Source organism: Podarcis muralis, chromosome 14 (genome assembly GCF_964188315.1).
Source record: "Podarcis muralis chromosome 14, rPodMur119.hap1.1, whole genome shotgun sequence".
Lineage (NCBI taxonomy): Eukaryota > Metazoa > Chordata > Lepidosauria > Squamata > Lacertidae > Podarcis > Podarcis muralis.
The window spans coordinates 14626140-14652650 of record NC_135668.1 but is presented as its reverse complement, the minus strand read 5'-3'; the positions used below and the strand labels follow the sequence as shown (position 1 = coordinate 14652650).

The following is a 26511-nucleotide window of genomic DNA, read 5'->3' as shown; positions in this document are numbered from 1 at the left end:
CATTCCACCTGGGAACATTTTCCCTGCACCAGAGACACCCAAATTATGGAGAATTGTGCTGAGTGCACTGGGATGTCCCTTTTATTCTTCTCAAATGAAACTTGGACAGGAAAAGATATGGCAGATTGAAACCATATCTACTGCAGTGGTGCCTCGCAAGACGAAAATAATCCGTTCCGCGAGTCTCTTCGTCTAGCGGTTTTTTCGTCTTGCGAAGCAACCCTATTAGCGGATTAGCGGTATTAGCGGTTTAGCAGCTATTAAAGGCTTAGCGGCTAAAAGGCTATTAGCGGCTTAGAAAAAGGGGGGGGGGGAGCGAAAAAAATCGCAAGACTCGCAAGACGTTTTCGTCTTGCGAAGCAAGCCCATAGGGAAAATCGTCTTGCGAAGCAGCTCAAAAACGGAAAACCCTTTCGTCTAGCGGGTTTTTCGTCTTGCGAGGCATTCGTCTTGCGGGGCACCACTGTATACAGTTTGGAAAGTCTATCATCTCTTCACTGTGCATTTTGTATACCTCTGAAGGTATTGATGGCAAATTTTGCAGCCCTGGTCTGCTGCAAAAGGTATTTGCCATCACCGTGTCCATTTACCTGGCGTCATGAACTGGCAGGATAACGGGGAGGAAGATTCCGGCGAGGGGTGTAACTGGGACTGGGACACTGGAGCAAGCTGGGGTTTGGGAGAGGTTGGTGTTGGAAGTATTTACAGGGTGACGGAGGATGACGAGGGGCTGGGGGCCAGTACACAGGAACCAGAGCACCAGGCCCCATCGCCAGAGGGGTCCCTGTCTTCATGATCATGACAGGCTCTGGGGCAAAGGGAGCAGCAGGTGAGGCAATCCAGAAGGCTGAAGCAGCCAAGGGCCCACAACCCAGTTCCTTAGCTGGCCAGGTGGGAATCACTAGCTCTGTGATTCCTCAGCTAGAATAGGCTCAAAACAGGAGAAGGTCACATGTCTCCTCCACAACAGTTTAACAAGAAGGTACAGCAACTTGGGCTGTCAGTGGAACTTTTGCCATCGATGTCCCTACCATCTGTCAAGGCTATAATAAAAACTAGGTTGTGGGATATTGAACGCCGAGAACTAACAGTAGCAGCAGAGAAAACATGTTCCCCTCTTTATTTCCAACTTTCTTGGGCACATGAAACTAACCACAATTACCTTGAATTTCTGCTTAACCCTCAAGAAAGAAGGGCATTGTCGCTGGCCAGGTTTAATTCAAATCCATCAAACCTCCTTTGGGGAAGGTTCTCCGGCAGGGTGGAAGGAGAAAGAACTTGCCCATGTGAAGACCACCTGGTGGAAACCACATATGGTTCTCAATTGTAAACTATATGCTGATCTCTGCCAGCAATTTCTAGATCAACTCTATCCCCAAATGGAAACCAGAGTCGGAGGTCATACATTTTCTATTACTGGGGAATGATCAGGAGCCCACCAAGTTAGTGGCTAAATATCTCTATTTGGTTTTTCGTCGTCGAAATACACTGCAGACGTCTGATCTCCCTGGAGACCAAGAGATGTGACGATAGACTGCTCTGCCTCCTTTCTTTTAGCAAATGTTTTGTACCACTGGGGAAGTGGAAATTCTGTACTGATTTGTTTTGGATGTTTGTATGTAATGCCAATAAAAGATTTGATGATGATGATGATGTCTCCTCAAGCCCAGATGCTGCAATCAGAATGCAAAGTAGAAAAGGCAGCAGAGCTGAGGCATTGTGTCTGCTCAACTGCCCATGTTGATAGGCCTTGACTTGGACGTCCCTGGACCTCCCCGGGGCTGTGCTTTGGGTTTGACTTTGGATTGTATCCTGACTGCTGGACTTTGCTACTTGGATTGGCCCTGAACCTCCTTTCCTGACCCTCACAGGCGTTGGGTTTTGGACTTCACTTGTGCGGATCGACCCTCAAACTTTGAACCAGGCATACTGACTTGCTGCCAGGTAGACCAGGGGTTCAGAACACCTGGAGATAACAGGGTTTGACCTATAATAATAATAATTTATCATTTATACCCCACCCATCTGGCTGGGTTCCCCCAGCCACTCTGGGCGGCTCCCAATAGAATATAAAAAACACGATGTCTGGGTGTTAAAACATTAAAAACTTCCCTAAACAGGGCTGCCTTCAGATGTCTTCCAAAAGTCAGATAGTTGTTTATTTCCTTGACATCTGGTGGGAGGGAATTCCACAGGGCGGGCGCCACCACCGAGAAGGCCCTTTGCCTGGTTCCCTGTAACCTCACTTCTCGCAGGGAGGAAACCGCCAGAAGGCCCTCAGAGCTGGACCTCAGTGTCTGGGCTGAACGATGGGGGCACTTTGAGTCTGTTGCTTTTGGTTTTACTACTAAACCAGGGCTTTGAGGATCACTGTCCCAACTCCAGTGTTGGGGAGTTCCAGCTATGGTCACAGTACAAGTTATATGACCCATGTCATTTCGCTTGACGGCTCTCCAATGAGACCTTTGATAAAAACTTATTTTAATTAACATAAAATTGAACAATATTTCAACATACACATCTATCCTTACAGTGCAATAAAAATGTATCCACATTGTACGGCGTTTTGCATTATGAAAATAAAATGCGTAACGAGTATGAATCATGTAAATCTGTAATGCATCTAAAGTTGGCTTTGGCTTTTAAAGTCTTTATAAATTCATAGAAAATATTGAACATCTAACAAAATAAATAAAACATATTTTAATCAAAGATGTCTAACGATCAGCTTCAAAAGATTTGCAGGTTGGGTGGGTTCGTTTGTTTACATTTGCTACTAAACTCATTTTAAAGAGACCTGGCTCTCAGTAGTGCTCAGAAGTGAATGATTGCGCCTTCTGCAATGCGAAAAAATAGAGCTATGTCCATTTCTCAGAAGTTTCCCCCCCTCCCAAAATCCTTCATAAAGGGTTTGCATGTCAAATATTGTTCAATGTAACTGGTTTTTTTTTCTTCCTTTAAGTGCTCATTAAAAAGTATCCTCATAACTGTTGAGACATTACCACCGATGGAGACATTCGCCTTCACTTGTAGATCCGATTAATGTGTTAAAATTGTCTCTTTTATGAGGAGGAGGCTATCTTCAAGCTTTGGAAATCTGGCATGAAGAGAATGCCAAAAATGTGAGACAAAACCAAAAAAAGGTTCGCTTTCAAACCCTCTTCAGTACAGACATCGCAGCAGTCCAGTGTAATTCAACGTGAAAGGCTCACTCAACACAGAGTCCCTAGGTGGGAGGTTGCCAAGAGTCCACTGCTGACCTCAAGACATTCTTAGAACGCTCAAGTTCTCCGAAGCTGTGTACAGGAAGGCCTTGCTGTAATACTGAAGAGACCAAAACAAATCCGAAAAAGCATTCTCAAATGCAAGTTTGTAGGAACGCCTCCGGATGGGCAATGTTCACACCACCAAGAGGCCCGGTTGCTATTCGGGGGGCGGTCGGAGGGTCCGTAGCTTCCTGTCATCCAGCCCCTTCCAGTATTTGAAGTTGTTGTCTAGATGCTGCATCAGATTTGGAAGATCTGCAAAGGCTGGAGGAGAAAGGAAACAAAGTGCTTACGTTCCTGCGGAATAAGACAGATGGGGAAGGTGTCCAGTGGCTCTGAACATTGCATGCTAGAGGCCTGTTCTTTGGGTTCAATTAATTTGCAGGTTTTCAACACAGTCTTGTTATTCTAAGCAAATCTTAATAGTATTCTGGATTGCCTACTGAGCAGCTGTCAAGAGGATAAGAGGTTACCCCACCCTGGAAGAATGGCAGATGAAGGTGATGGACTATATGGAACTGGCGGAAATAACCGGCAGAATCCGAGACCAGGGAGAAGAGTCGGTGGAAGAAGATTGGAAGAAATTTAAAGACTATCTACAGAAATACTGCAAAATTAATGAATGTTAGAATGACGTTGGATTGAAGTTAAGTGGTTTTCAGCAGTAATGTTATAAAGATGTGCAAAAATGGATTGTTAACAGGTGATAATCTAAAGTTATAATATATTAAGATTAAAGATTAGGATAAAAACAAAGAGGGAAAGGATTTGCTGAACCAACTAATTGGAATACAAAAAAGGGAGGTGTGAGGAGGTCTGGGGAACAAGCAAATGAAAGATAAGATACGGAAAGATTGAATTGTTTTTAACTGTTTTTACTTTGTATTTTTTCTTTTTCTTTTTTCTTTTTGTAACATTTTGAAAACTTTAATAAATATCTTTTTTTTAAAAAAAAGAGGATAAGAGGTTACTTACCATCCCAAGCGTCAAACATGTCGGTGATGAAATAATCAATGAAGGATATTTGAGATTTGGGGATGCTACAAGTATTCCGGTCAAAAACAGGCATCACAACAGGCAACCCTTGTCTTTTCTCGTCATCTGTCTGAAAAACACCCCCCCCCAAAAAAGAAACCCATTGTTATGACTGTTTTGTCTGTTATTGTTAATGAGCTCTCAACTTTTTATTATTTATTTATTTGTTTATTTGAGCATTTATAAGATGTTCTCTTGGCTAAAGAAATCAGCACCTGAAGGGGTATACCGAAGCATATGAAAAATCAAGATTATTGCATAATCTTAGAAAGTTGCATAATCTTAAAACGGGTTGTGGTTGTGACCTGGTCTGAGAGTACACGTAGGTTGACTGCTTTCATTTGGGGGTGATTTCAGAACAAGGAGGATATTATACTGAGCTAGGGTCAGAAATGAAGGGGGAGAAAGACACCTCCACCTCCACATACCCTTAATCTCCTATGAAAATCATGTATTGTGTATCAACATTCATTCATTCATTCATTCATTCAATTTCTATGCCATTCACACGTGTCACAAAGAGGCTTTCATACAATAAATAATAACAGAGTAGAACATCACAACTGCAACACAAATTATATAAAACAATTAACAAATCATCCATAAAACAACCACCTTATATAGAGCACTATTAACCAAACAACTTAAAAATGGATTAAACAGCACAGCCACAAGAAAAGCCGTGTTATAAAGTTATTATAAAATTCACAAAGCATTACAGCACTCCTAATCCACAAAACGATATTGAAATTAACAAACTAACAACCAAAAACAAACTAAGCACTGTTGAATTGTCTCTCTCTCTCTTTTTCTCAGCTGAAATTTCTCCAGCTGGCCGTATCTCACCCACCTGTGCAAAATATTCCTCAGAGATGCGGCCTGCCCACTCGACACACTGCTCCAGGGGCCGACATGGGTTGGAAACATCAGCACACTTAATTAGCATGCGCTTGATCAGGATCCGGTTTTCGGGAGACGTGAGGACGGTTTTGATGGAATCGCTATCTCCGTTTGCACCCTTATCGAAAAGTTGACAAAAATGTACCATCAGCATCTGTGCAGGAACTTCAAAGGCATCACGTATAAACAAAGAATCTTGTGGGAACCTTAAACATGAACAGATTCATAGCGGCTTTAAAGGATCAAAGTTTGCTTCGGATGCATGAACACACTTTCACACACATGAGCATTGAGGGATGGGGAGAGGAAAGGAACCTGCATGAACAGTAAGCTCAAGACGTCATGAAACTTTCAGGGAAGTTTTCAATGTTTGATGTTGTCAGAGCTGCCTCAGGTCCCAGCTCACAGAGGACCAACGCCAGTCCGTTGTCATATAAAATAGTCTTTATTGAAGTTCAGTTTCTCTTTTACAGCCACGGCGCGCAGCTCTACGTCTTAAACTCTAGACCGCCGAAGCTCCGTCTGAGTCTCCTCCCCCCAGACACCAGTTTAAGACCCTAGCCTTGCTCCACCTCTTCCTCTGCTCCCTCCTCCTCTGGGTCCGCTTGTCCGCCGAGGTCTTGCCCTTCCTAGACTCTTCTGATGCTGAGTCCCCTGAGTCTTCCCCCTCCCTCCGGCGGACTTTAGGACCTGGTTCCCAATCCGGGTTTTCTGCTGTCCCGCGCGCCTGTACATTTGAACTTGGCGCGCGCGCCCAGCCTGCCACCTTCCTCCTGACCGTTATACTGCTCCTGTCGCTGCTTCCCTCTTCGGGGATGCTAGCTGGGTCTGACTCCTCCTCCCTGCTTGCCGGAGGAGACGCTGACTCTGACCTATGGGGCTCTTCCCCCCCAATACGCTCTGGTGGAGAAGCTGGTCCTGATTTCCAGCTACTGCTTTGGGAGTCTCCGCTGGCCCCCTGCTTCTGGTGTGTCCCCCCTGGGACCCCCCTTGCCCTGGCCATCGGCGCCCCCTTCTGGGAATCTTCTGATTCACTGGAGAGGCTTATGGAATCTCTCGGGTCACTGTCATTCTGCCCTCCGCTGCCCTCAGGTTCTTCCCCTTCGCTCTCCATTTCCTCTCTCCTCTGTGCCTCTGCTCCTGAGCCCCTGACAGATGTATTGTGTTTTAATTTGTTGGACGCCACCCAGAGCGGCTGGGGCAACCCAGTCTGATGGGTGGCATATAAACTATTATTATTAGTTTTAATTTACTTATTTCACAAGCTTGATATACTGCTTGATTGTAATAAAGGTAAAAAAGTAAAGGACCCCAGGACGGTTAAGTCCAGTCAAAGGCGACTATGGGGTTGCGGCGCTCATCTCGCTTTCAGGCCGAGGGAGCCAGCGTTTGTCCACAGACAGCTTTCCGGGTGATGTGGCCAGCATGACTGAACCACTTCTGGTGCAACGGAACACCATGGCGGAAACCAGAGCGTACGGAAACGCCATTTACCTTCCCGCTGCTGCAGTGCCTATTTATCTACTTGCACTGGTGTGCTTTTGAACTGCTAGGTTGGCAGGAGCTGGCACAGAGCAACGGGAGCTCACCCCATTGTGGGGATTTGAACTGCCAACCTTCTGACCGGAAAGCCCAAGAGGCTCACTGGTTTAGACCACAGCGCCACCTGCATCCTTTGATTGTAATAAAACTCATGGTGGCTTAGATAATAAAATAGTCAGTAGAAAACAACTACCTGAAACATTAAAAAAGTAAAAACATATGCTAAGAGTTATGTCAATCACTGTCAATCAAACATCTACCCTCCCCCGATCATCCAAACGTCATTTGTCAACTACTTCCCCCCCCATATTTTCCCTCCCCTTTCATAAATTCAAATGGTTAAAGGATGGCTTTCACCCCATCTCTTGTCCATGAAAGCTGATGGGGGGAAAGTGTGATTTCAAATGAAGCCAATGAGTATGGAATTAGGAAAGGCAGCTGTTTTTGGCCAATTTAGCCACCGAAAAAGGCTTTGATCCTGCGTGGAAGAGCCCAGCCATTCAGCCTGGAGTCCAGAGTCTGGCCCTCTGTGCGGCATCGCCATTTGATCAAGTTTCCAAATGGCGCTTCAATGGGACCCCCATTGTTCATCAAGGGCCGACTGCTGAGATGACCAAAGGAGCTGGGGCTTCAGTTCTCGTTGCGCTGACTTCAAAATACTTGGGCCTGGTCCAACTTCTCGCTGAATGAATGGAAAGATTTCAAGGGAAGCTCAAAGGAGCCCTTTGTGAAGAAGCTAAAAACAGCCACCTCCTGCACAGTTGTGTACAAAGGACAGCAGACTCAGAGGAAGCCTCCAACCCACAATGTAAAAGTAAACACATTAAGGGATGAGCAGAGTAGCCGGGGACCTCAGTTTCCAGCTTTTTCGTCCTTTAGTGGCATAGATGTCCTTTTTAACTGCAAGGAGAAAGTGCTTTCCTTTGGTGGCGGGTGCACGGTGTTTGTGTGTGTGAGTTGTCAAACCACAACAAAACCAACCCATCGGAACTGGCAAGTTATTTGTTGGGAGGTGCCAAATCTCTGCTCTCAAAATCCCGAAACTCTTCCTCTCAACCGCTTTGCAAGGAAGACAGATGGAGGTGTGAATAAATGAAAAGGGCAACTGCAAAGCGAGGAGAGACCTAAAACGGCACTTATAAGAGAATGTTGTACAGAAAAGAAAATAAGACTTTAAAAAAAAAAAAAAAAGGCATGAAAAACCCAGCAGCAAATGTGATCTATTTGCCCTTATCCAAAGGCTGCTTCGTACCCTTACCCTTTTAAAATGTGTGCATACAAAAAAAGTTTTATATATGGAGGAAAGGTGAAACTTACAGCTCTCTCTAAAGGACAAGAGGCAACATGATGGAAGTGTGCAAAAATTATTCACGGCCCTGGAGGAAGAGAAGTTTCCCCCCCCTCTCCCATGATACTAGAATTCAGGGATGTCCACTGAAGCTGAATGTTGGAAAATTCAGGGGACATAAAATAAAGCACTTCTTTATAGGGTGCTTAGTTAAAACAATGAAATTACTGGTAGCCACCGACTTGGATGGCTTTAAAAGAGGGTTAGGCAGATTCATGGAGGAATAAGGCCATCGCTGGAGCTGTGGACTAAACCTCTAAGCCTCTTGGGCTTGCCGATCGGAAGGTCAGCGGTTCGAATTCCCACAACAGGGTGAGCTCCCGTTGCTCTGTCCGAGCTCCTGCCAACCTAGCAGTTCGAAAGCACACCAGTGCAAGTAGATAAATAGGTACCACTGTGGCGGGAAAGTAAATGGCGTTTCTGTGTGCTCTAGTTTCCATCACAGTGTTCTGTTGCGCCAGAAGCAGTTTAGTCCTGCTAGCCACATGATCCAGAAAGCTGCCTGTGAACAAACGCCGTCTCCCTTGGCCTGAAAGCGAGATGAGCGCCACAACCCCATAGTCGCCTTTGACTGGACTTAACCATCCTTGGGTCCTTTACCTACTAACCACAATGGCTATACTCCATCTCCACTGGCAGAGTATGCCTCTGAATCCCAGTTGTTGGGAATCTCAAGGAGAGGAAAAGCTGTTGCACTCAAGTCGTGCACCTTAGGCATCTGCCTGACCCCTGGGAGTAGAGGACGCCAGACCAGATGGGCCACCCAGCAGCCCCTTCTTTCTTAGGGAAAAGATCTCCTCTTACCAACAGGCTAGCTTTCCACAAGCTAATACATGGCCATTTAGATAAGGGCCATTCACAAACCTCCTTTCAGGGTGCTGGACTAGATGGGTCGTTCAGCGGCAGTGTCCTTTTGCTCTCATGCCAAGAAGGGTGGGACAGGGGCGAAGCAATGGTGGGGGCATAACCCTGTGGGCATGGTTTTGAGTGGGGCGCAAACTACCTTCATTCTAGGATGCAGTAAAGTCCCCTGGAAACTGTACCAGTTTCTCTCTCTCTCTCTCTCTCTCTCTCTCTCTTAAAAAACAACATTTGTTTTGCATAATAATACAGTGGTACCTCGGGTTAAGTACTTAATTCGTTCTGGAGGTCCGTTCTTAACCTGAAACTGTTCTTAACCTGAAGCACCACTTTAGCTAATGGGGCCTCCTGCTGCAGCTGCACCGCCGCTGCACGATTTCTGTTCTCATCCTGAAGCAAAGTTCTTAACCCGAGGTACTATTTCTGGGTTAGTGGAGTCTGTAACCTGAAGCGTATGTAACCCGAGGTACCACTGTAGTAGTAGTAGTAGTAATAATAATAATAATAATAATAATAATAATAATAATAATAATACACTGGCTCCTTGGCTAGAAATATGGAAAATCCTGAAAGATGTATAGGAGAAAGGATTTGCCTAGATGTCATTCTGCTCCTCAGGAAGCAGCGTGAAATTTGCAGGCCAATTAGCTCCCAAATTAAGTAATAAATTAACATCCACTTGCAGCTTTCACATCTCCTTGCCTTCCCCGGAGAGCCTCTTACCCCGTTCTCTTCAAGCGCTGCCAGCGGCTTGTTGATGCTGTTGACAAACTTGTTGACGTGCTCAAAGTGCTTGGTCATTTCTGTGGCCAGGACCATGTCGATAATGGCCTGCCGGAGGGTTCGGTATTCATTCCTGCGTAAAGAAGGGACGTGTGGGATATGCATGGGCTCAAGGCCATCTTGTCTAGATTCTGACTGAAAAGGTTTCTGATTGGAAACTTGGGAACAATCCGAACAACACGCAGAGCTTTATAGTTTACTAGAGCTGTCAACCAATTAAAAAATTGTCAGTCTGTTAATCCTTTGCATTTTGAACCACTTAACCAACTGATTTGACTTTAAAAGGAACTGCATTCCAACTAATTCTCCGGATAGTTTTTATTTTCAAACCCTATTTCAACAACAGAACCAAAATAAGACTCAGAACAACAGCACCAGTAACTCAAATTCAAATGCTCCTGAAATTGACCCCTTTTGATCCATCCACTAGAATTTTAGTGGATGACTCGAAAACTATAAAGTAAGTTGATAAATCTAAAACTAAATTTTGCTGCTTAAATGTGCAGGCTATCAATGAAGGAGACTTCTCAAGGCTATAGTACAGTGGTACCTCGGGTTAAATACTTAATTCGTTCCGGAGGTCCGTACTTAACCTGAAACTGTTCTTAACCTGAAGCACCACTTTAGCTAGTGGGGCCTCCTGCTGCTGCCGCGCCGCCAGAGCACGATTTCTGTTCTCATCCTGAAGCAAAATTCTGAACCTGAAGCACTATTTCTGGTTTAGTGGAGTCTGTAACCTGAAGCGTCTGTAACCTGAAGCATATGTAACCCGAGGTACCACTGTACTCCAGAATGCAGGTGGGGAATATGTGTGAATGCCTCTCTCCCCATATCAAAATTTCCTTGCATGTGGAAAGTTAGCACATGGGGAGAACCCTTTTCCTGATGTTCTAGCTTTCACATGCAAGCAAGGGTGGCAGTGTTTTTCACTGGGCAGCAGTTCAAATATGTGATCCTCCCCTTCATTAGGGAGTGGCATAGCCCCTAAAGGTCTGTACCCAAGTCCTTTTTCCAGACCATCTGAATCAGCCCTTAGGTTTATAAGATCTTAGGGAGCTGTTTCCCAATCCTTCCTACTAGATCTCCAATATGTTTATCACCCTCCAATGCCGGTTTTTGTCTGGTGCGTTGCCTTGCCGTTTCCTTTTCGAAAACATCACTTCAAGGTATGTAGAGACTCTAGCCTAAGCATGGCAGATCCCCCGTTTTGAAAACTCACCTCTCCATGTTTTTAAAAATATTGCATTTATCGTCCCGTGTGGTGATCTGGAAGGCCAAGGCGGCATGATGGCTCTCCAACACTGCTGTGTCGTTGTACAAAATGGCCAGCTCACTTCCTGCATTGCACAGGAAGGAATTTGTTCGGCCTGGATGGTCCACGTCATGAACAGTGGCAGCAATCAGAGCAGCAACTTCATCAATGGGATCCAAGGTTTGCTGTGGGGGGGGGGGGAGACAAAGATGAAAAGGATGTTTAGTAAGGTTCCCAAGAGACCACTGGGCTTATCCTGCACCTAGAATGAATGTGTCCACTTTTATGTCAAACTCTCCCAGCGTGCAGAAAGCTAAGTCGTAGGGGAAATGCTCAGGGACGCGGACTTATAAAAAATATTGGGGGGGCCCGGGAAAGCTCATGAATAATAAATAAGCTCATGAATATGCAAATAAAGTGGCGCTGCCTCCTCGTGAGCGAATAGGGGAGAGCGTGCTGCGCCTATTAACCAGCTCCAAAGGAAATTGGGTGGAGCTTTTGCTCGGGAGGGAGGGCAGGAGGCATGCAGCCCGCCCCTCCCTGTGTATTTTGGGCTGGGGGAGGGGCGGCGATGGCGCTCTGCTGGAGGGGCGCCGGAGATTATTGGGGGGGCGGAGCCCCCCCAAACGAATTTTCGAGGGGGCTCGGGCCCCCTCAAGCCCCATGGAGTCGGCGCCTATGGAAATGCTTACTTCTAACCGACTTAGCCTTTCCACACAAGGCTGTTTAGAAGAGATTTAGTTATTGCTTCCCCCCCCAAAATCCTAGAAACTTTAGTTTGCTAAGGGTGCTGAGAGTTATCAGAAGACCCCTTTCCGCCCTCACAGAGCTACGGTTCCTAAAGTTCCCTGGGAAGAGGGGCTGATTGCTAAACCACTCTGAGAAATGTAGCTCTCAGACCTTCCACCTGTCCCTATTTTCCAGGGACAGTCCAGGATTTATAGAAGCTGTCCCAGTTTCTGATTTGATCCCAGAATGTCCCACTTTTCTTTAAAAAGGTAAAGGGACCCTTGACCATTAGGTCCAGTCGTGGCCGACTCTGGGGTTGTGGCGCTCATCTCGCTTTATTGGCCGAGGGAGCCGGTGTACAGCTTCCGGGTTATGTGGCCAGCATGACTGAGCCGCTTCTGGCGAACCAGAGCAGCACACAGAAACGCCGTTTACCTTCCAGCTGGAGTGGTACCTACAGTGGTACCTCAGGTTACTTAATTCGTTCTGATTCGAACCGTCGAACTTCTGATCGGCAAGCCCTAGGCTTTGTGGTTTAACCCACAGCACCACCCGCATCCCTGCCCATGAGCTAGGATGGCATTAAAAGAGATTTGGACAGATTGATGGAAGATAGGGCTGTTTGTGGCTCCTATCTGCATAGCTATGCTCTTCCTCCACTGCCAGAGGCACTGTCCCTCTGTCTGCCTGTTGGTGGAAACCAAAAGAGGGGAGAGTGTTCATGTGACCAGGTCCTGCTTGCAGGTTTCCCATAGGCATCCTAGTGGTTGCTGTGAGGACAGATTGCTGGATTAGATGGGCCAATAGCCTCCTCCAACATGCTCCTCTGGTGTTCTTACAGTGTCAAAACCATGTCAAAAGCTATAACAAAGGCAGCATTTTTTCATCTCCGCCAAGCTAAGCAGTTGGCTCCTTACCTCTCTCACCCTGACCTAGCCACTGTGATCCACGCAACAGTGACCTCCAGACTTGATTATTGTAACTACTCTATGTGGGGCTGCCCTTGAGACTGACCCAGAAACTCCAGCGGGTGCAGAATGCCACAGCAAGACTCCTTACAGGGTCCTCGCCACGGGATCACATTCACCCGGTGCTATACCAGCTGCACTGGCTCCCGGTGGAGTACAGGATCACGTTTAAGGTGCTGGTTTTAACCTTTAAAGCCCTATACGGCCTAGGACCAATGTACCTACAGGACCACCTCTCCTGGTATGTCCCATGGAGGACCTTACGGTCTTCAAATAAAAACATCTTGGAGGTTCTGGGCCACAGAGAGGTTAGGCTGGCCTCAACCAGAGCCAGGGCTTTTTTTGGCTGTGGCCCCGATCTGGTGGAATGCTCTGTCACAAGAGACTAGGGCCCTGCGGGACTTGACATCTTTCCGCAGGGCCTGCAAGACAGAGCTGTTCCACCAGGCCTTTGGCCAAGGCACAATCTGACCCCCTCCTTTGGTGATCCTCACAGAACTCTAGGCCATGGTTGCCATTTGATTTTGAATTGATTTTAGAATATTGATTTTAGAATGCTGTGTTACTTTTATTGCTGTTAGCCGCTCTGAGCCTGGCTTCGCGGGATATATATATATATAAAATATTATTATTATTATTATTATTATTATTATTATTATTATTATTACTATTATTATTATTATGAATGCAAGCTGTCTAGTGTGCATGTGTGCATATGTATGTGAATTATGCAACACTGGGGCTTTGCATGTCAAAGTTGAAATCTCCAATCAGAAGAACCAAATAACAGGTGATGAGGAGGCCCCTTCTCAGTCCAAGACCCTAGAGAGTCACTACCAGCCAATTCTGAGTTAGGTGGACAAACTGGTCTGGTCTGGTCTTGTAATGGACTGGTTGGGTGCTGAGCAGTGGAAGAAGGCACTAGCTGGGGAACCCCCCCCCCCCAGGGAAGAAGGCTTCGGGGACTGGTGGTAGGACCACAATGCGTGATCCGAGGGAGAAGAGGGAGCAGCCTGGGAAGAGGAGGTGTCGGAAGCTGAAGATGCAACAGGGTTTAGTGAGCGGGAAGAGGCTGTGGCAGAGGGCAGCCTAGACTCAGAGGCAGGTGAGGAGCGGGGCTAGGAGACAGAGATAAGACAGGCTGCTGAAGAGTCCAGGGAGTCTTCCCCTCTTGCTGCAACCAGTTCCCCTCCCTGCTGGTCTCCCAGAACGTGCAGAGCAGAGAAAACGAAGAGAGCAGAGCAACAAGATACAAGACAAAGGAGCCTCAGGTTGCTGAGGAAGGACATGGGAAAGGAGGCGGCTTATGAGAGCAGTGGGTAGGCAGTTCTCGCAACTGCCTCATTGGGGCAAGACCCACTGGGAAGGGTTGCTGTGACCACCAGGACTGAGCCGTTTTGTTTCTTTGAATAAGGAGTTAACTTCGCTGATATTGGATGCTTTATTGTTGACCTACACCGGACTCCAGCTTCTGATGGTTTCCTATCAGTGAAGGCTGGCACATCAGGGCAAGTGGGGTGCTGCCCCACCAACCTCAATCCGCTCCCCACACCTGCTTGTCTTCTGACTTACATCCAGCCCAGGGGGGTAGCTCTGCCTGTCAGCTGCCTTCTCCTTAAGGTTTCCTTTGTGGAAGTCGTGATGGAGGGGAAACTGGAATTAGATAGCTCTGCCTCTGTCTGTCGTTAGCTCTGGCTCCGCCTATGGGTGGGTTGCCTGCCTTCCGCGCCACCAGCCCCATAGGCACCAGCCACCACTGGTCCCCCCCCTTCCTTCCACCTCTCTCCTGAGAAGCTGTCCTTACTTTAACCCTTTCCTTGGAAAGGAAATAGGCCGTGGCGTGCAGCACATCAGCAGAGTGAGTCGAGTTGTGGTAGGAGTTGGACGAATGATAGTTGGCTTCGATGACTTGCAGCCATGATCGCAGGGTCGACTCTGAGCAATTGAGGAACTCGCAGATCCGAAAGCGGGCAAACATTTTGAGACCAAGGTAAACTAAAGGCCTGAAGGGGTGGGGTGGGGAGAGAAACAGAAAGAAAGAAGTTCAACGAAATTGCCCTGAAAGGAGAATCGCCGTCAACATGATCAGAATGGTAAAAGCTGGGGATGGTAACTTCAAGAGAACCCTGCAGGATCAGGCTAATGGCTTGTCTACTCTCAAGGATCCTGTTCCCAAAGGGGCCAATGAGACACCTATGGGAAGCCTCAAAGCAGAATCTGAGCAAAAGAGCATGATTCCGACTTGTGATTCCCCAACAGCTGGTATTCAGGCTGTGAGAAGTGAAATCAGAACACGAGAGCAGCCTCTGTCCAGCTGTTGTCTAAAGGCAGAAATAGCCAGAGAAATATTGCTGTTCATGTACATTTTATTCAGACGTGGGGAATACTGTCTTAGTTTTCCTGACTGTAATATTAGGGATTCCGTCTTGTTTTCTCACATTCCTTACCCATTGCAGTACCTGTTCTGTTGCGGAACTGCAGCTTTTTGAATGAGGTACCAGCATGATGCACTAAATTTCACTGATAGCAGTGGGTGCGCTGCAAAACAACAATGGATGTCACTGGACAATGTCGCTATTCTCCTGAGCTTTCTGCACATGTGTGTTTCTGTTCCTCCATGAAAACAGCAGGAAAAAACTACATGCTGGTATAATGCGCCAAATTTCATCACTTTACTCCTGTGATTTTCTAGGTTGAGGGGGCTACAAATGGATTGTGTTTTTTTCTGGAATCCAGTGATATGGAAATGAGCGCTAAACACGCACTACATTTCACAAGTTTTCCAGAAGTGGCTTTTACATCATGTGAAAACTGAAATATAACGCAGACATGAACAGTTAGGGAGGTGTTGGAGAAATGGAATAAGTTGCTGCATGAATACAGTCTTAGTCTCAAAAATAATGCAACTATCTTGAAATGAAACTTCCATTGCGCTACGACTGGCAAAGGGCTTATAAATGAAACTTTAGGGTAGGCACTAACTACTAAGGTCCTGCAGGCTAAATCTGGCCTATAGGATGCTATCAGATAGCGCTGGGTCTGAGCTCCCATTAAGAAGAGTGAGATTGCCTGCCTCAAGTGGAAAATCTTAAACACCGTAAAAAGTTTATTGTTGTATTCCTGCCACCAGGGTGAACTAGGGAGATGCCAGCTTGGATTTCTGCCCCAAGCACCAAAGCATCTTGGGCAGCCTCAGCCTTTGACAACATGTCTCTAGCACATTAAATAAAGCCAAGGCAGGAAGTGTCTATTCTGGGTGGGAAGCAGAGGAAAAACAGGGTCTCAGCACAGCAAATGTCCTCCCCTTACTTCTTTGGGACTAGCTTGGCCAGGGTTTTAAAAGTCACACCGAGCATCACTTTTTTATGTTCCAGATTACTTATTTTCAGACTGCAACGCAGTTTAGAACAGTGTTTCCCACACTTGGGTCCCCAGCTGTTTTTGGACTACAATCCCCATCAATCCATGACCACTGGTCCTGCCAGCTAGGGATGATGGAAGTTGTAGTCCAAAAACAGCCGGAGACCCACATTTGGGAAACACTGTTCTCTTTGTTTTACTTGCTTGACAACAAACCTTTTATGGGTTGCTGCTTCCAATTCAAAGATGTTGAAGTCCCAGTATTCCTCGTTTTCCATTGCTTCTGCTATCCGTGGTGGTATGTCATTAAGGGAGATGGGCGAAATTAAACTGCCTGGGACTTGATGAGTTTCTACGGGAGAAAATAAGACAGTGGAAATTATAAAGCATGACCTGGCCTCTGGCATCAGCCTGGGGATCAAAGGCTGCACCTCCTACTTCCTATAAATAAATTAAAAAAACCCTGAGAGAAAGAGGAAGGCAAACCTGACCCCATCCATCAAAGAGAGAAGGCACATCTGCAGGGAACTCTGTTCCCTCTACCCTCCAACTGCTGGCTGTCTTCAGACCACAGAGTTGACAGGAAGCAACCTCTGTATCTGTCTGTCAGCCAGAAGAGCTCAGGACTGCAGTTTTCAGGGGCTGCCAACTATTTCTGGACCTCTGAGCACAATTGGTTTTTTGGAGTGAGTGTCGTGGGCTCCACCCCCTCTGAGAATTTCCCTCCTCCCCGCAACCCCATCCCTTCTACCCCGCCAAGAGACAGAAACAGATAGTGCGCACAAACCCCACTTTTCCAAGGGGTCTGGGTAAAAATCACATAAGAGTTGAAAGAGGAAGTGGGAAAGAGTGTCCCTCTTGCAACTTCCTTCTCTATGTATTTTTCGAGGGAGAAGGGCGAAGGGAGTGGAGATCTCAGAGCCCATGTGGGCAGCAGGGGAAGATTACAAGGCAGCCACAACATTCAGGGGCACCATGTTGGCAGCCCCTGGTGTATACTTTGTAAACGGCTGAGATTATGCAACCCTCAAAAATGGGCGCCTTTTAAGTTTTGTCTCCTACCTACAGATTGTGAGCCTGCAAATCACTTTTAATCTCAGCACAGGTGCTTCAGAAGTAATGAATGAATGAATAAAACCAATACAGATTTAACTGATAAAGCGTCCACAGGCTTTCTGGAATAAGCTCATTGCGGGCAACCGCTTCCCTAATTGTTAGTTATAACAGTAATTGTACAGTCATACCTCGAGTTGAATGTGCTTCAGGTTGCGTGCTTTCAGGTCCGCTCCGCGGCAACCCGGAAGTAACGGAGCGCGTTACTTCCGGGTTTCGCCGCTCACGCAGACGCTCAAAATGACGTCACGCGCATGCGCGGAAGCAGCAAAACGCGATCCGTGCATGCGCCGTTGTGTCTTACGTTTCATTCAGGATGTGAACGGGGCTCTGGAACGGATCCAGTTCGCATCCCAAGGTACCACTGTACAATAAACTGTACACAAATTCTTTGTTTAAAATAATATTTGGTTGTATTTTATAAAAGTTTATAAAATGCATTTTATAAAAGTCACCAATTCTAGAACAGATAAAGAAAATGTATACTTTGCGATGAGAAGACTTACGTTTTGCTGATAATATATACTCATTCCCTGATAATCTTCGTAGGCCATCCTATTTAAGAAAGAGTTGAAAATAGCAGATGGGGGGGAATTATTATATATAAATTTACTGTTCCAGATGCACAGGGGGAAGAAAGTGCTTGGAGTACTAGGTTATATTCCATCTTAGCCCTACTCAGAGTCGATCCAATGAAATAAGTAGACATGACCTCAATTTTAATGGAGCTATTTTGTGTAAACCTTTGTCGGATGCAACCCATGGAGTGGAGCAGTCATTCTGGCTGAATTGGCCATATTTCACTGGTCCTAAAAGAGGTATGCTCATCATCAGTTGATTTATGGGTACAATATAAGATGCTGGGGAGGGAGGAATTCGATATAGCTGGCATTTAAAGCTGAACTTATGAGATCTGCACTTTCTGAAACAATATGAGAGCCGAACCACAGCCATCTTTCGAAATTCAGACTTATCCAGATTTTGCAAGGGAGTTCTCCAACCACACAATGTTTAGAAAAATGCATGTATTAGGGGAAAGTGTGCATAAAAAATGAACGTATTAGAGAAAAAGACATACAAAAATGCTTTACATTAGGAGAAATTGCTTGCAAAGACGCAGACACTAGTCAAAACTGCATACAAGAATGTGTCCATTAGGAGAAATTTGTGCTAAAATGCTGAAGGCATGAGGATTTTTTTCAAAAAGTGGCTGCGGAATGTAGAGAACTAAATTGAAGACAGGGAAAAATGAGGAACCAAGAGAACCCAAATGGTCAGATCCTTCCATCCCTAATGTTGAATTTAAGCTTTAAAGCTGCAAATGGACTTAGCCATGCTTAGGTAAAGGTAAAGGACCCAAGGATGGTTAAGTCCAGTCAAAGGCGACTATGGGGTTGCAGCACTCATCTCGCTTTCAGACCGAGGGAGCCAGTGTTCGTCCACAGACAGCTTTCCTTGTCATGTGGCCAGAAGGGCTAAACCACTTCTGGTGAAACGGAACACTGTGACGGAAACTAGAGTGCACGGAAATGCTGTTTTACCTTCCCGCCGCAGTGGTACCTATTTATCTACTTGCACTGGTGTACTTTCGAACTGCTAGGTTGGCAGGAGCTGGGACAGAGCAATGGGAGTTCACCCCGTGGCGGGGATTCGAACCACCGACCTTCTGATCAGCAAGCCCAAGAGGCTCAGTGGTTTAAACCGCAGCGCTGCCATGCTTACTGAAATGACACCTTCTCCCCAGAGTCACACTGTGGCTCAAGGAGCTCGTCCCTTGTGTGAAATTCCTGACAGCACAGCGGGACTGGGCAAGGGATGAGGCAGCCTAGAAACTAGCATTGTGGTTTGAACCCCACCAGGTGAGTTGCTTCTGCACTCCAGGCCCACTGAAATCACTGGGGCTTATATGCGTCGTGACTAACACAAGCCCCATCTATTTCAAAGGGACCTTAACAACAAGTGCACCCAACCTTCAGACTTCAAGCTGAGTGCAAAGGTAATACACTCAAGCTGCAGGAAGCTGCAGCTGGTCTGTGTCTGCATCTGGCTTCTATTTTAAGAACAATAAATCAATTAGTCTGGAGCTTTGTGACTTAAGAGGGGACAGCTGCCTGGCTCTTAACAGCTGCTTGACACTTCCTCCAAAAGCACATGACTGCAAAACAAAGCTCTTGTGCACCTTCCAGAATCAACAAGGGGGGTAGACTTGATCCACCACCATGAAAAACAGTTTCTTGAGCACTTTTTATCCATTAAAACGCTTAACATGAATGCACTCCTCATTCACTGAAAGCCAGTCCTCTCTCTTATGAAGCCCTTGTTTCACTAGAGAAGCTTGCGAAATTCAATCTTAGCGCATTTTGGTGTGAGCTGACCTAATTCTTTGCACACACCCCAAACACCCCAAGACAGTGCAGGTTGGAACCAAAGCTGCAAACCCAGCCCCACTTACTTGGGAGAAAACCCCACTGAATTCAGTAGGTTTTACTTCTGAGTAGACATGCTTGACATTGTTACCCACCGGCTTTCATACTTCCCTAATCTTTGGACACAGTCCTCAGCTCAAATAACGTATCAAAACACATTCTAAAATGCATTTTTCCATAGAAAATCCATTAAGGAATGTGTATTTTATGAGAAGATGTGTTCAAAAACAAATCTTCAAATGCAACTTTACATGCATGTGTTTTTTTTTAAAAAATAATATCAAAAATATCATGGATTAATGCAGAAACGGGACCCCACCAACTTACGTGTGGACACATTTGAAAAGAACCCATGCTAAAAAAATATTTATTCATTCGCTGTGGGTTAAAGCACAGAGCCTAGGACTTGCTGATCAGAAGGTCGGTGGTTCGAATCCCCACCACGGGGTGAGCTCCTGCCAACCTAGAAGTTTGAAAGCATGTCAAAGTACAAGTAGATAAATAGGTACCGCTCTGGCGGGAAGGTAAACAGCATTTCCGTGCGCTGCTCTGGTTCACCAGAAGCGGCTTAGTCATGCTGGCCACATGACCCGGAAGCTGCATGTCAGCTCCCTCGGCCAATAAAGTGAGATGAGCGCCGCAACCCCAGAATCGGCCACAACTGGACCTAATGGTCAGGGGGCCCTTTACCTTTACTAACAACCAAACAATAAAGGATACATCTGCATTAAAAACTGAAACCCCATTTCACACCAGCTTAACTGTCATTACCTCCCCCAGAGAATCCTGGATACTGTAGTTTTGTGAGGTTGCTGGGTAATCTCCCCTAACCACGACCCGCCAAGCCGCCTCCCCAAGGTTTCCTTGTGAGAAAGCCATGACAGTTAACCTGGTTAGGCTCTTCAGGATTGTTGGGCCTCACTGTCATGTGTTTTTTATCTGCCACGAATTTTATCTGTCATGACTGTCTTTGTTGAAGAAGTTCCAAAGGATTTCTGAGGCACCCCAGGGTTCCCCATAATATAGTGTTTTTTAAAAAATAAAAAAATACCATATCCCACCACACTGGCTCACTTAAGGTTCAGACAACATTAAATCAAGAAGCAGATTCTACTTACTGTCATCAAACCTCCAACAAGGTCACTCGTATGTGGGTCTTCATCTTTCGTCCCAAGTTGTGGAGAATACAATTCAGTGGTCCTCAAGATCTCAAGAACTCGATCTAAGGCTTCAGCAACCGGCATGGGACTACTTTCTTGTGCAGCATTGATAATATTTATTACCTAGGTTGAAGGAAAGATTTCAACAAGCAATTCAAGAAGTCAGATTTGACTGTCAAATGCACAGGAACATAGGAAGCTGTGTTAGAGTCAGAGACGATTGGTCATCTAGCTCCATATTGGCTGTAGTGACCTCATTGAGACGTAATGCTAAACTATGGTTTAGACAAGTATCCCTTCCCCCAAAAATGGAACCCTCTAGATGTTTTGGACTACAACTCCCATCAGCCCCAGTCAATATGGCCAATGGGCAGGGTTTATGAGAGCGGTAGTCCAAAATATATTGAGGTCATCACATTGGGGCATGCTGGTTTAGTTATTTGAATCAATCTCAAGTGTTTTTTGCTCTCCTCTGATTCACCCACAAGATCAGAAGCTTTCCCTTCCATTTTTAAATAACAGCAGTTTAGCGTTATGCCAAAACTCAGACAAAGTGTGTTTCATCTTAACGATTGTTTGCCGTAACTTCAAACTTTGGCTTTTGAAACTGACTTGTCTCATTAAACCAGTTAACCACATTGATCCCTGTTTGTATAAATATTACAGCCAAAGTCCTTGCTTGTGGTCAGAAAATATTAGCGGTCAGCACAGCAGAAAACTGAATTCTTACTAACTTGTGGTAACAAAAAATATAACTGCAAAAGTAGTTCATTTTGCACTTGTAATAGAAGACACGACTGTGTGGCTCATGTAGGCTTGCTCTTGTCTGTAGCGAAAAACCATGTGTCCTGGTCCTGGTCTTGGAGCTGGAGAAGGAGGGGGAGTTCCAAGGCCATTCTTTGAATATCTGGATGAGGTACTTGGCTCTGAGGTTGGTGCTGATTATCAGGGTGCATTGAAGGCTGGCAGTGGCCCACTGAAGACCACGTTCAGGGTCTCCTAACACCAAGTATGCCCACAGCCCCCTTCCCCAGAGTCTAAGGAACTGTGTGTCTCCTACATTATGGCGCTGGTCCAATGGTGCAGGCAGCACACCAGGCTAGAGAATAAGGGAGAAATGTCCACTTTCAGGCCAAAGGGTTGGCCTGAGCCTGCAGTTCTCCAACCAAGAGGACAGAGCATAAGAGAGATGTTTTGGAGACAGAGGCTCAAAAGGCCTTAGTTCACCTCCAGCCCTCAGAGCACGTTGCTCATTTGGAGCTGTCCTTGGTGCTGCAACTACAGGCCTGTCTTCCTCCATCATGCTACATGGGTTCATTGTCTGGACCAGGACAGGACACCATGGTTTCCTATTACTTCTATGTGGCCTTTGGCTGCATATAGCAGAACATTTTCCCCATGTAAACCCATGGTAATATGTGGGTGGCCTGTGTAGGTGCATGGTAGTTTTGTAAGGGGAAAAGGCAAATTCCTGGGGGGAAATGAAGCCATTGGATCTCAATAAACTCAAACGGTCGTGTCTCACCTTGGTAATAGGTGCTTCAATAGTCATGGAATGTATTCTGGCCATAGAGGAATGCCTTCTCTGTGAACTGCCTATGCAGAATAAAGTGGAATAAAATTAGTGGACAATGTTAACCTATCACATGCTGCTTCTTCTTTGAACCAGAAGGTCTCCAAAGCAGCTTACATTTTAAACATGCAATAGAAACAATATTAACATTTAGCATCAAAGGCACATAAAGTACATAACACACACACACACACACACACCCAGCAATGAGTGCCGATATCTTACACAGATTCAAGCAACCTACAGCATAAAAGCTTGTATGTTTTACTGCCTTCCTCAAAGAGGCTGCATTGAGATTTCATAATAACCCAATTTTTCCATTTTCTTCAACACATATATATTATTATTTTTTCAAAATTAGACAATCATGTTTCACATGAACTGAACAAATGAGGTGAGAAGGGGGAAATGAGAGAACTTGAAGCTCACAAATAGAATGTTTGTTTTGGGTTTAAAGGTGCCAAATTCATAAAGCAATTAAAAATATTTTAAATATTTTAAATATCTGAAGGATCATATTCTGCCCAGACCCTTCTCTCTTCACAGGCACATTTAAGGGGAATGTGGGAGAGGGCCTTCTCAGTGGCTCCTCCCAGACTTCGGAAGTCCCTTCTCAGAGAGGCCAGACTGGCTCCCTCCTTGTTGTCCTTCCACCAGCAGGCGGAAGACTGTTTTATTCTGGCAGGCTTTGGGGGAACTGACTGCTTTTAAGGAAAGGGCTCTTTACTGTGCTTTTCCCCTTCTGCATGTTAACAGATATGGTCTAATGTTGTTTCCATTCCATAAACAGTTTAATCCCTTTTTAATATTTTTATACAGTGGTACCTCGCAAGTCGAAATTAATTCGTTCCGCGAGTTTTTTCTTCTTGCGAGTTTTTTGTCTTGCGAAGCACGGTTTCCCATAGGAATGCATTGAAAATCAATCAATGCGTTCCTATGGAAACCGCCTTCAGACCAGGTCCGGGGACAGTCTGTCCCCCGACCTCTTCTGAAGGCTGGGGGGGGGGGGACAAGGGCTTTTCTTCCCACCGCCAGCCTTCAGAAGGCTGTTCTGAAGGCTGGCGGTGGGAAGAAAAGCCCTTCTCCCCACCTCCCGCCCCGCAAGCTCCGGGGACAGGAGGGCTTTGCTGCCGACCGCCAGCATTTTAAAAGCCCCCGGGAGGCTTTCTATGGGGGGGTGGTTCAGTTTTGGCTACATAAGCAACGGCACGATCCCCCCGCACATTGGAAACAGATGGACTCATGTAACATACCATCACTACCCCGAGAAGTGGTCGATCTGACATCTAAAGAGCCTTTCCGCCTGTCTTTGTGCCTGCAGCTCTGGATATCTGTAGAGGCAAGAAATTGCAGCTGTGAAAAAGGACGTCCCCATTTAGGAAGGTGAGAGAGCCTTCTCTGATGATGATAATGATGATGATGATGATAATGAAGATGATAATATTTATACCCTGCCCATCTGGCAGGGTTTCCCCAGCCACTCTGGGCGGCTTCCAACAGAATATTAAAAATACATTAAAACATCAGTCATTAAAAACTTCCCTAAAAAGGGCTGCTTTTGCAAGGAGTTCCAGAGCAGTACGTTTCTGAGCACAATTCAAAGTGTTGGTGCTGACCTTTAAAGCCCTAAACGGCCTCGGCCCAGTATACCTGAAGGAGCGTCTCCACCCCTGTTGTTCTGCCCTAGACAAGTAAGATAGTTCTTTATTTCCTTGGCATCTGCTGGGAAGGTGTTCCACAGGACGGGCGCCACTACCAAGAAGGCCCTCTGCCTGCTTCCCTGCAACCTCACTTCTCACAGGGAAGGAACCACCAGAAGGCCCTCAGCGCTGGACCTCAGTGTCCGGGCAGAACAACGGGGGTGGAGACGCTCCTTCAGGTATACTGGGCCAAGGCTGTTTAGGGCTTTAAAGGTCATCACCGACACTTTGAATTGTGCTCAGAAACGTACTGCTCTCAGGCTCTGGAACTCCTTGTCAAGGAAGAACTGCCTAGCCCCTACTTCAAACCGTATTCTGGGATGCCTCAATGTTACTCCCAACAACGGTTAATGATAAATCAATAAATCCAATTGTTGACAATCAGCTGAACTTTGACAGGGAGCAAAATCTGCTGTTTTGTTCTACCTCAATGCTATAGCAAGTCGTGCCTTGTGGATTCCCAACACCTGTGGCCGTTGCAGAGGAACCCACGTAAACATGTCCTTGGGAGATTTCCATCCCAGCCACGACAACACTCAAGACTCCGTCCTTGGCACATTTAAATCTAGATTTAGGAAGCTGTATCAGCTACTGTTCCCAAGGAGTAGGAAATGAAACTGGAATCTCCTTCTCCTACAAGCCCACTAAACAGTCAAGGTTGCCTTGATTCCTTGTTCGCTTTGAAACACAGCTGCCTGGCACAGATAGTTGGCCTGTTATTTAGTCTCCTTCCCAGAGAACTGTTTCATTGCTCTGCAAATATTATGGATTGCCTAGTGTGGTGTACTCTGTGCTTGAGTCTGCTTAGCGGAGATGCTCAGTGCCCCCTTCACATGCAAAATACTAACCTCTGGGGAAGGACTCACACTTCAGTGGCACCTCATCTGCTTTGCTGGCAGACAGTCATCTCCAAACATTGCAAGGGGCTGGACTAGATGACTCTCAGGGTCCCTTCCAACTCTACAATTGTGTGATTCTAAGTAGGGCTTAGAAGTCTTTTAGAAAACATCTGAAGGCAGCCCTGTTTAGGAAAGCTTTTATTGTTTAATAGATTATTGTACTTTATCCTGGCTTTTCACACAAGGTGTTTATTTTTAAAGGTAAAGGGACCCCTGAACATTAGGTCCAGTTGCAGAAGACTCTGGGGTTGTGGCGCTCATCTCGCTTTATTGGCCGAGGGAGCCGGCATACAGCTTGTGGGTCATGTGGCCAGCATGACTAAGCTGCTTCTGGCGAACTAGAGCAGCGAACGGAAACGCCGTTTACCTTCCTGCCGGAGCGGTACCTATTTACAGTGGTGCCTCGCAAGACGAAAATAATCCGTTCCGCGAGTCTCTTTGTCTAGCGGTTTTTTCGTCTTGCGAAGCAACCCTATTAGCGGCTTAGCGGATTAGCGCTATTAGCGGCTTAGCAGCTATTAAAGGGTTAGTGGCTTAGCGGCTAAAAGGCTATTAGCGGCTTAGAAAAAGGGGGGGAGCGAAAAAAATCACAAGACTCGCAAGATGTTTCCGTCTTGCGAAGAAAGCCCATAGGGAAAATCGTCTTGCGAAGCGCATCGAACATGGAAAACCCTTCCGTCTAGCGGGCTTTTCGTCTTGCGAGGTATTCGTCTTGCGGGGCACCACTGTATCTACTTGCACTTTGACATGCTTTCGAACTGCTAGGTGGGCAGGAGCTGGAACTGAACAACGGGAGCTCACCCCGTCACAGGGATTCGAACCGCCGACCTTCTGATCAGCAAGTCCTAGGCTCTGTGGTTTAACCCACAGCGTCACCTGCGTCCCCACCTGTGTTTATATTTATGACCCACCTTATTCCTATTATTTCAAGTTATAATAATAATATAATTTATTATTTATACTCCACTCATCTGGCTGGATCTCCCCAGCCACTCTGGGTGGCTTCCAACAGAGTATTAAAAACACGATAAAACATCAGTCATTAAAAACTTCCCTAAAGAGGGCTGCCTTCAGATGTCTTCTAAAAGTTTGGTAGTTGTTTTTCTCTTTGACATCTGGTGGGAGGGCGTTTCACAGGGCGGGTGCCACTACCGAGAAGGCCCTCTGTCTGGTTCCCTGTAACCTCGCTTCTTGCAGGGAGGGAACTGCCAGAAGGCCCTCGAAGCTGGACCTCTGAGTTGCTTTAAACTGTTTTTATATTTTGTTTTGATGTTGGAACATGCCCTGGGGCTTTGAGGTGAGATTGGGTAAACAACAACAACAACAACAACAACAACGTGGTAGTAACATGGCCTTCTAGAGTAGGGGTAGAGCACCTCAGGCCTGGGAGCCAAATGTGGCCCTCAGAAGCCCCTATATGGCTCTTGGGAATCTCCCCAGGCCACGCCTCTCACCTCCACACCCGACTCAGCTGCTTTTGTCCTCCGACTTTTGCTCAGTTGAAGTGTAGGCAACTGTACACATCTGGGTCACATCTGTTGCTGCATCTGCACTGCCCCCCAACCCCCCACAGTGGACTGATAGGGGGAAAGACAG

At 46.2% G+C, this 26511-nt stretch overlaps 1 protein-coding gene across 5 annotated transcripts in view; it reads right to left on the bottom strand.

The window, feature by feature from the left end:
• Positions 1 to 1103: 1103 nt before the first annotated feature.
• The window catches only part of PDE8A (phosphodiesterase 8A), a 170863-nt gene continuing 145455 nt past the window's right edge, over positions 1104 to 26511 (bottom strand). For 4 of the 5 annotated variants that reach the window (XM_028705477.2, XM_077918831.1, XM_077918833.1 and 1 more), the window contains 11 exons: positions 23570 to 23647; positions 22269 to 22339; positions 20702 to 20866; positions 17664 to 17712; positions 16261 to 16396; positions 14489 to 14687; positions 10955 to 11172; positions 9676 to 9808; positions 5152 to 5319; positions 4242 to 4371; positions 1104 to 3530 (listed from right to left, as the gene is read on the bottom strand). In XM_028705477.2, the coding sequence (XP_028561310.2) occupies positions 3424 to 3530; positions 4242 to 4371; positions 5152 to 5319; positions 9676 to 9808; positions 10955 to 11172; positions 14489 to 14687; positions 16261 to 16396; positions 17664 to 17712; positions 20702 to 20866; positions 22269 to 22339; positions 23570 to 23647 (1454 nt within the window). In that variant the 3' untranslated portion in view covers positions 1104 to 3423. Of the gene's footprint in view, positions 3531 to 4241; positions 4372 to 5151; positions 5408 to 9675; positions 9809 to 10954; positions 11173 to 14488; positions 14688 to 16260; positions 16397 to 17663; positions 17713 to 20701; positions 20867 to 22268; positions 22340 to 23569; positions 23648 to 26511 lie in introns of those variants that run through there. The other variant, XM_077918832.1, reaches the window with a different exon arrangement.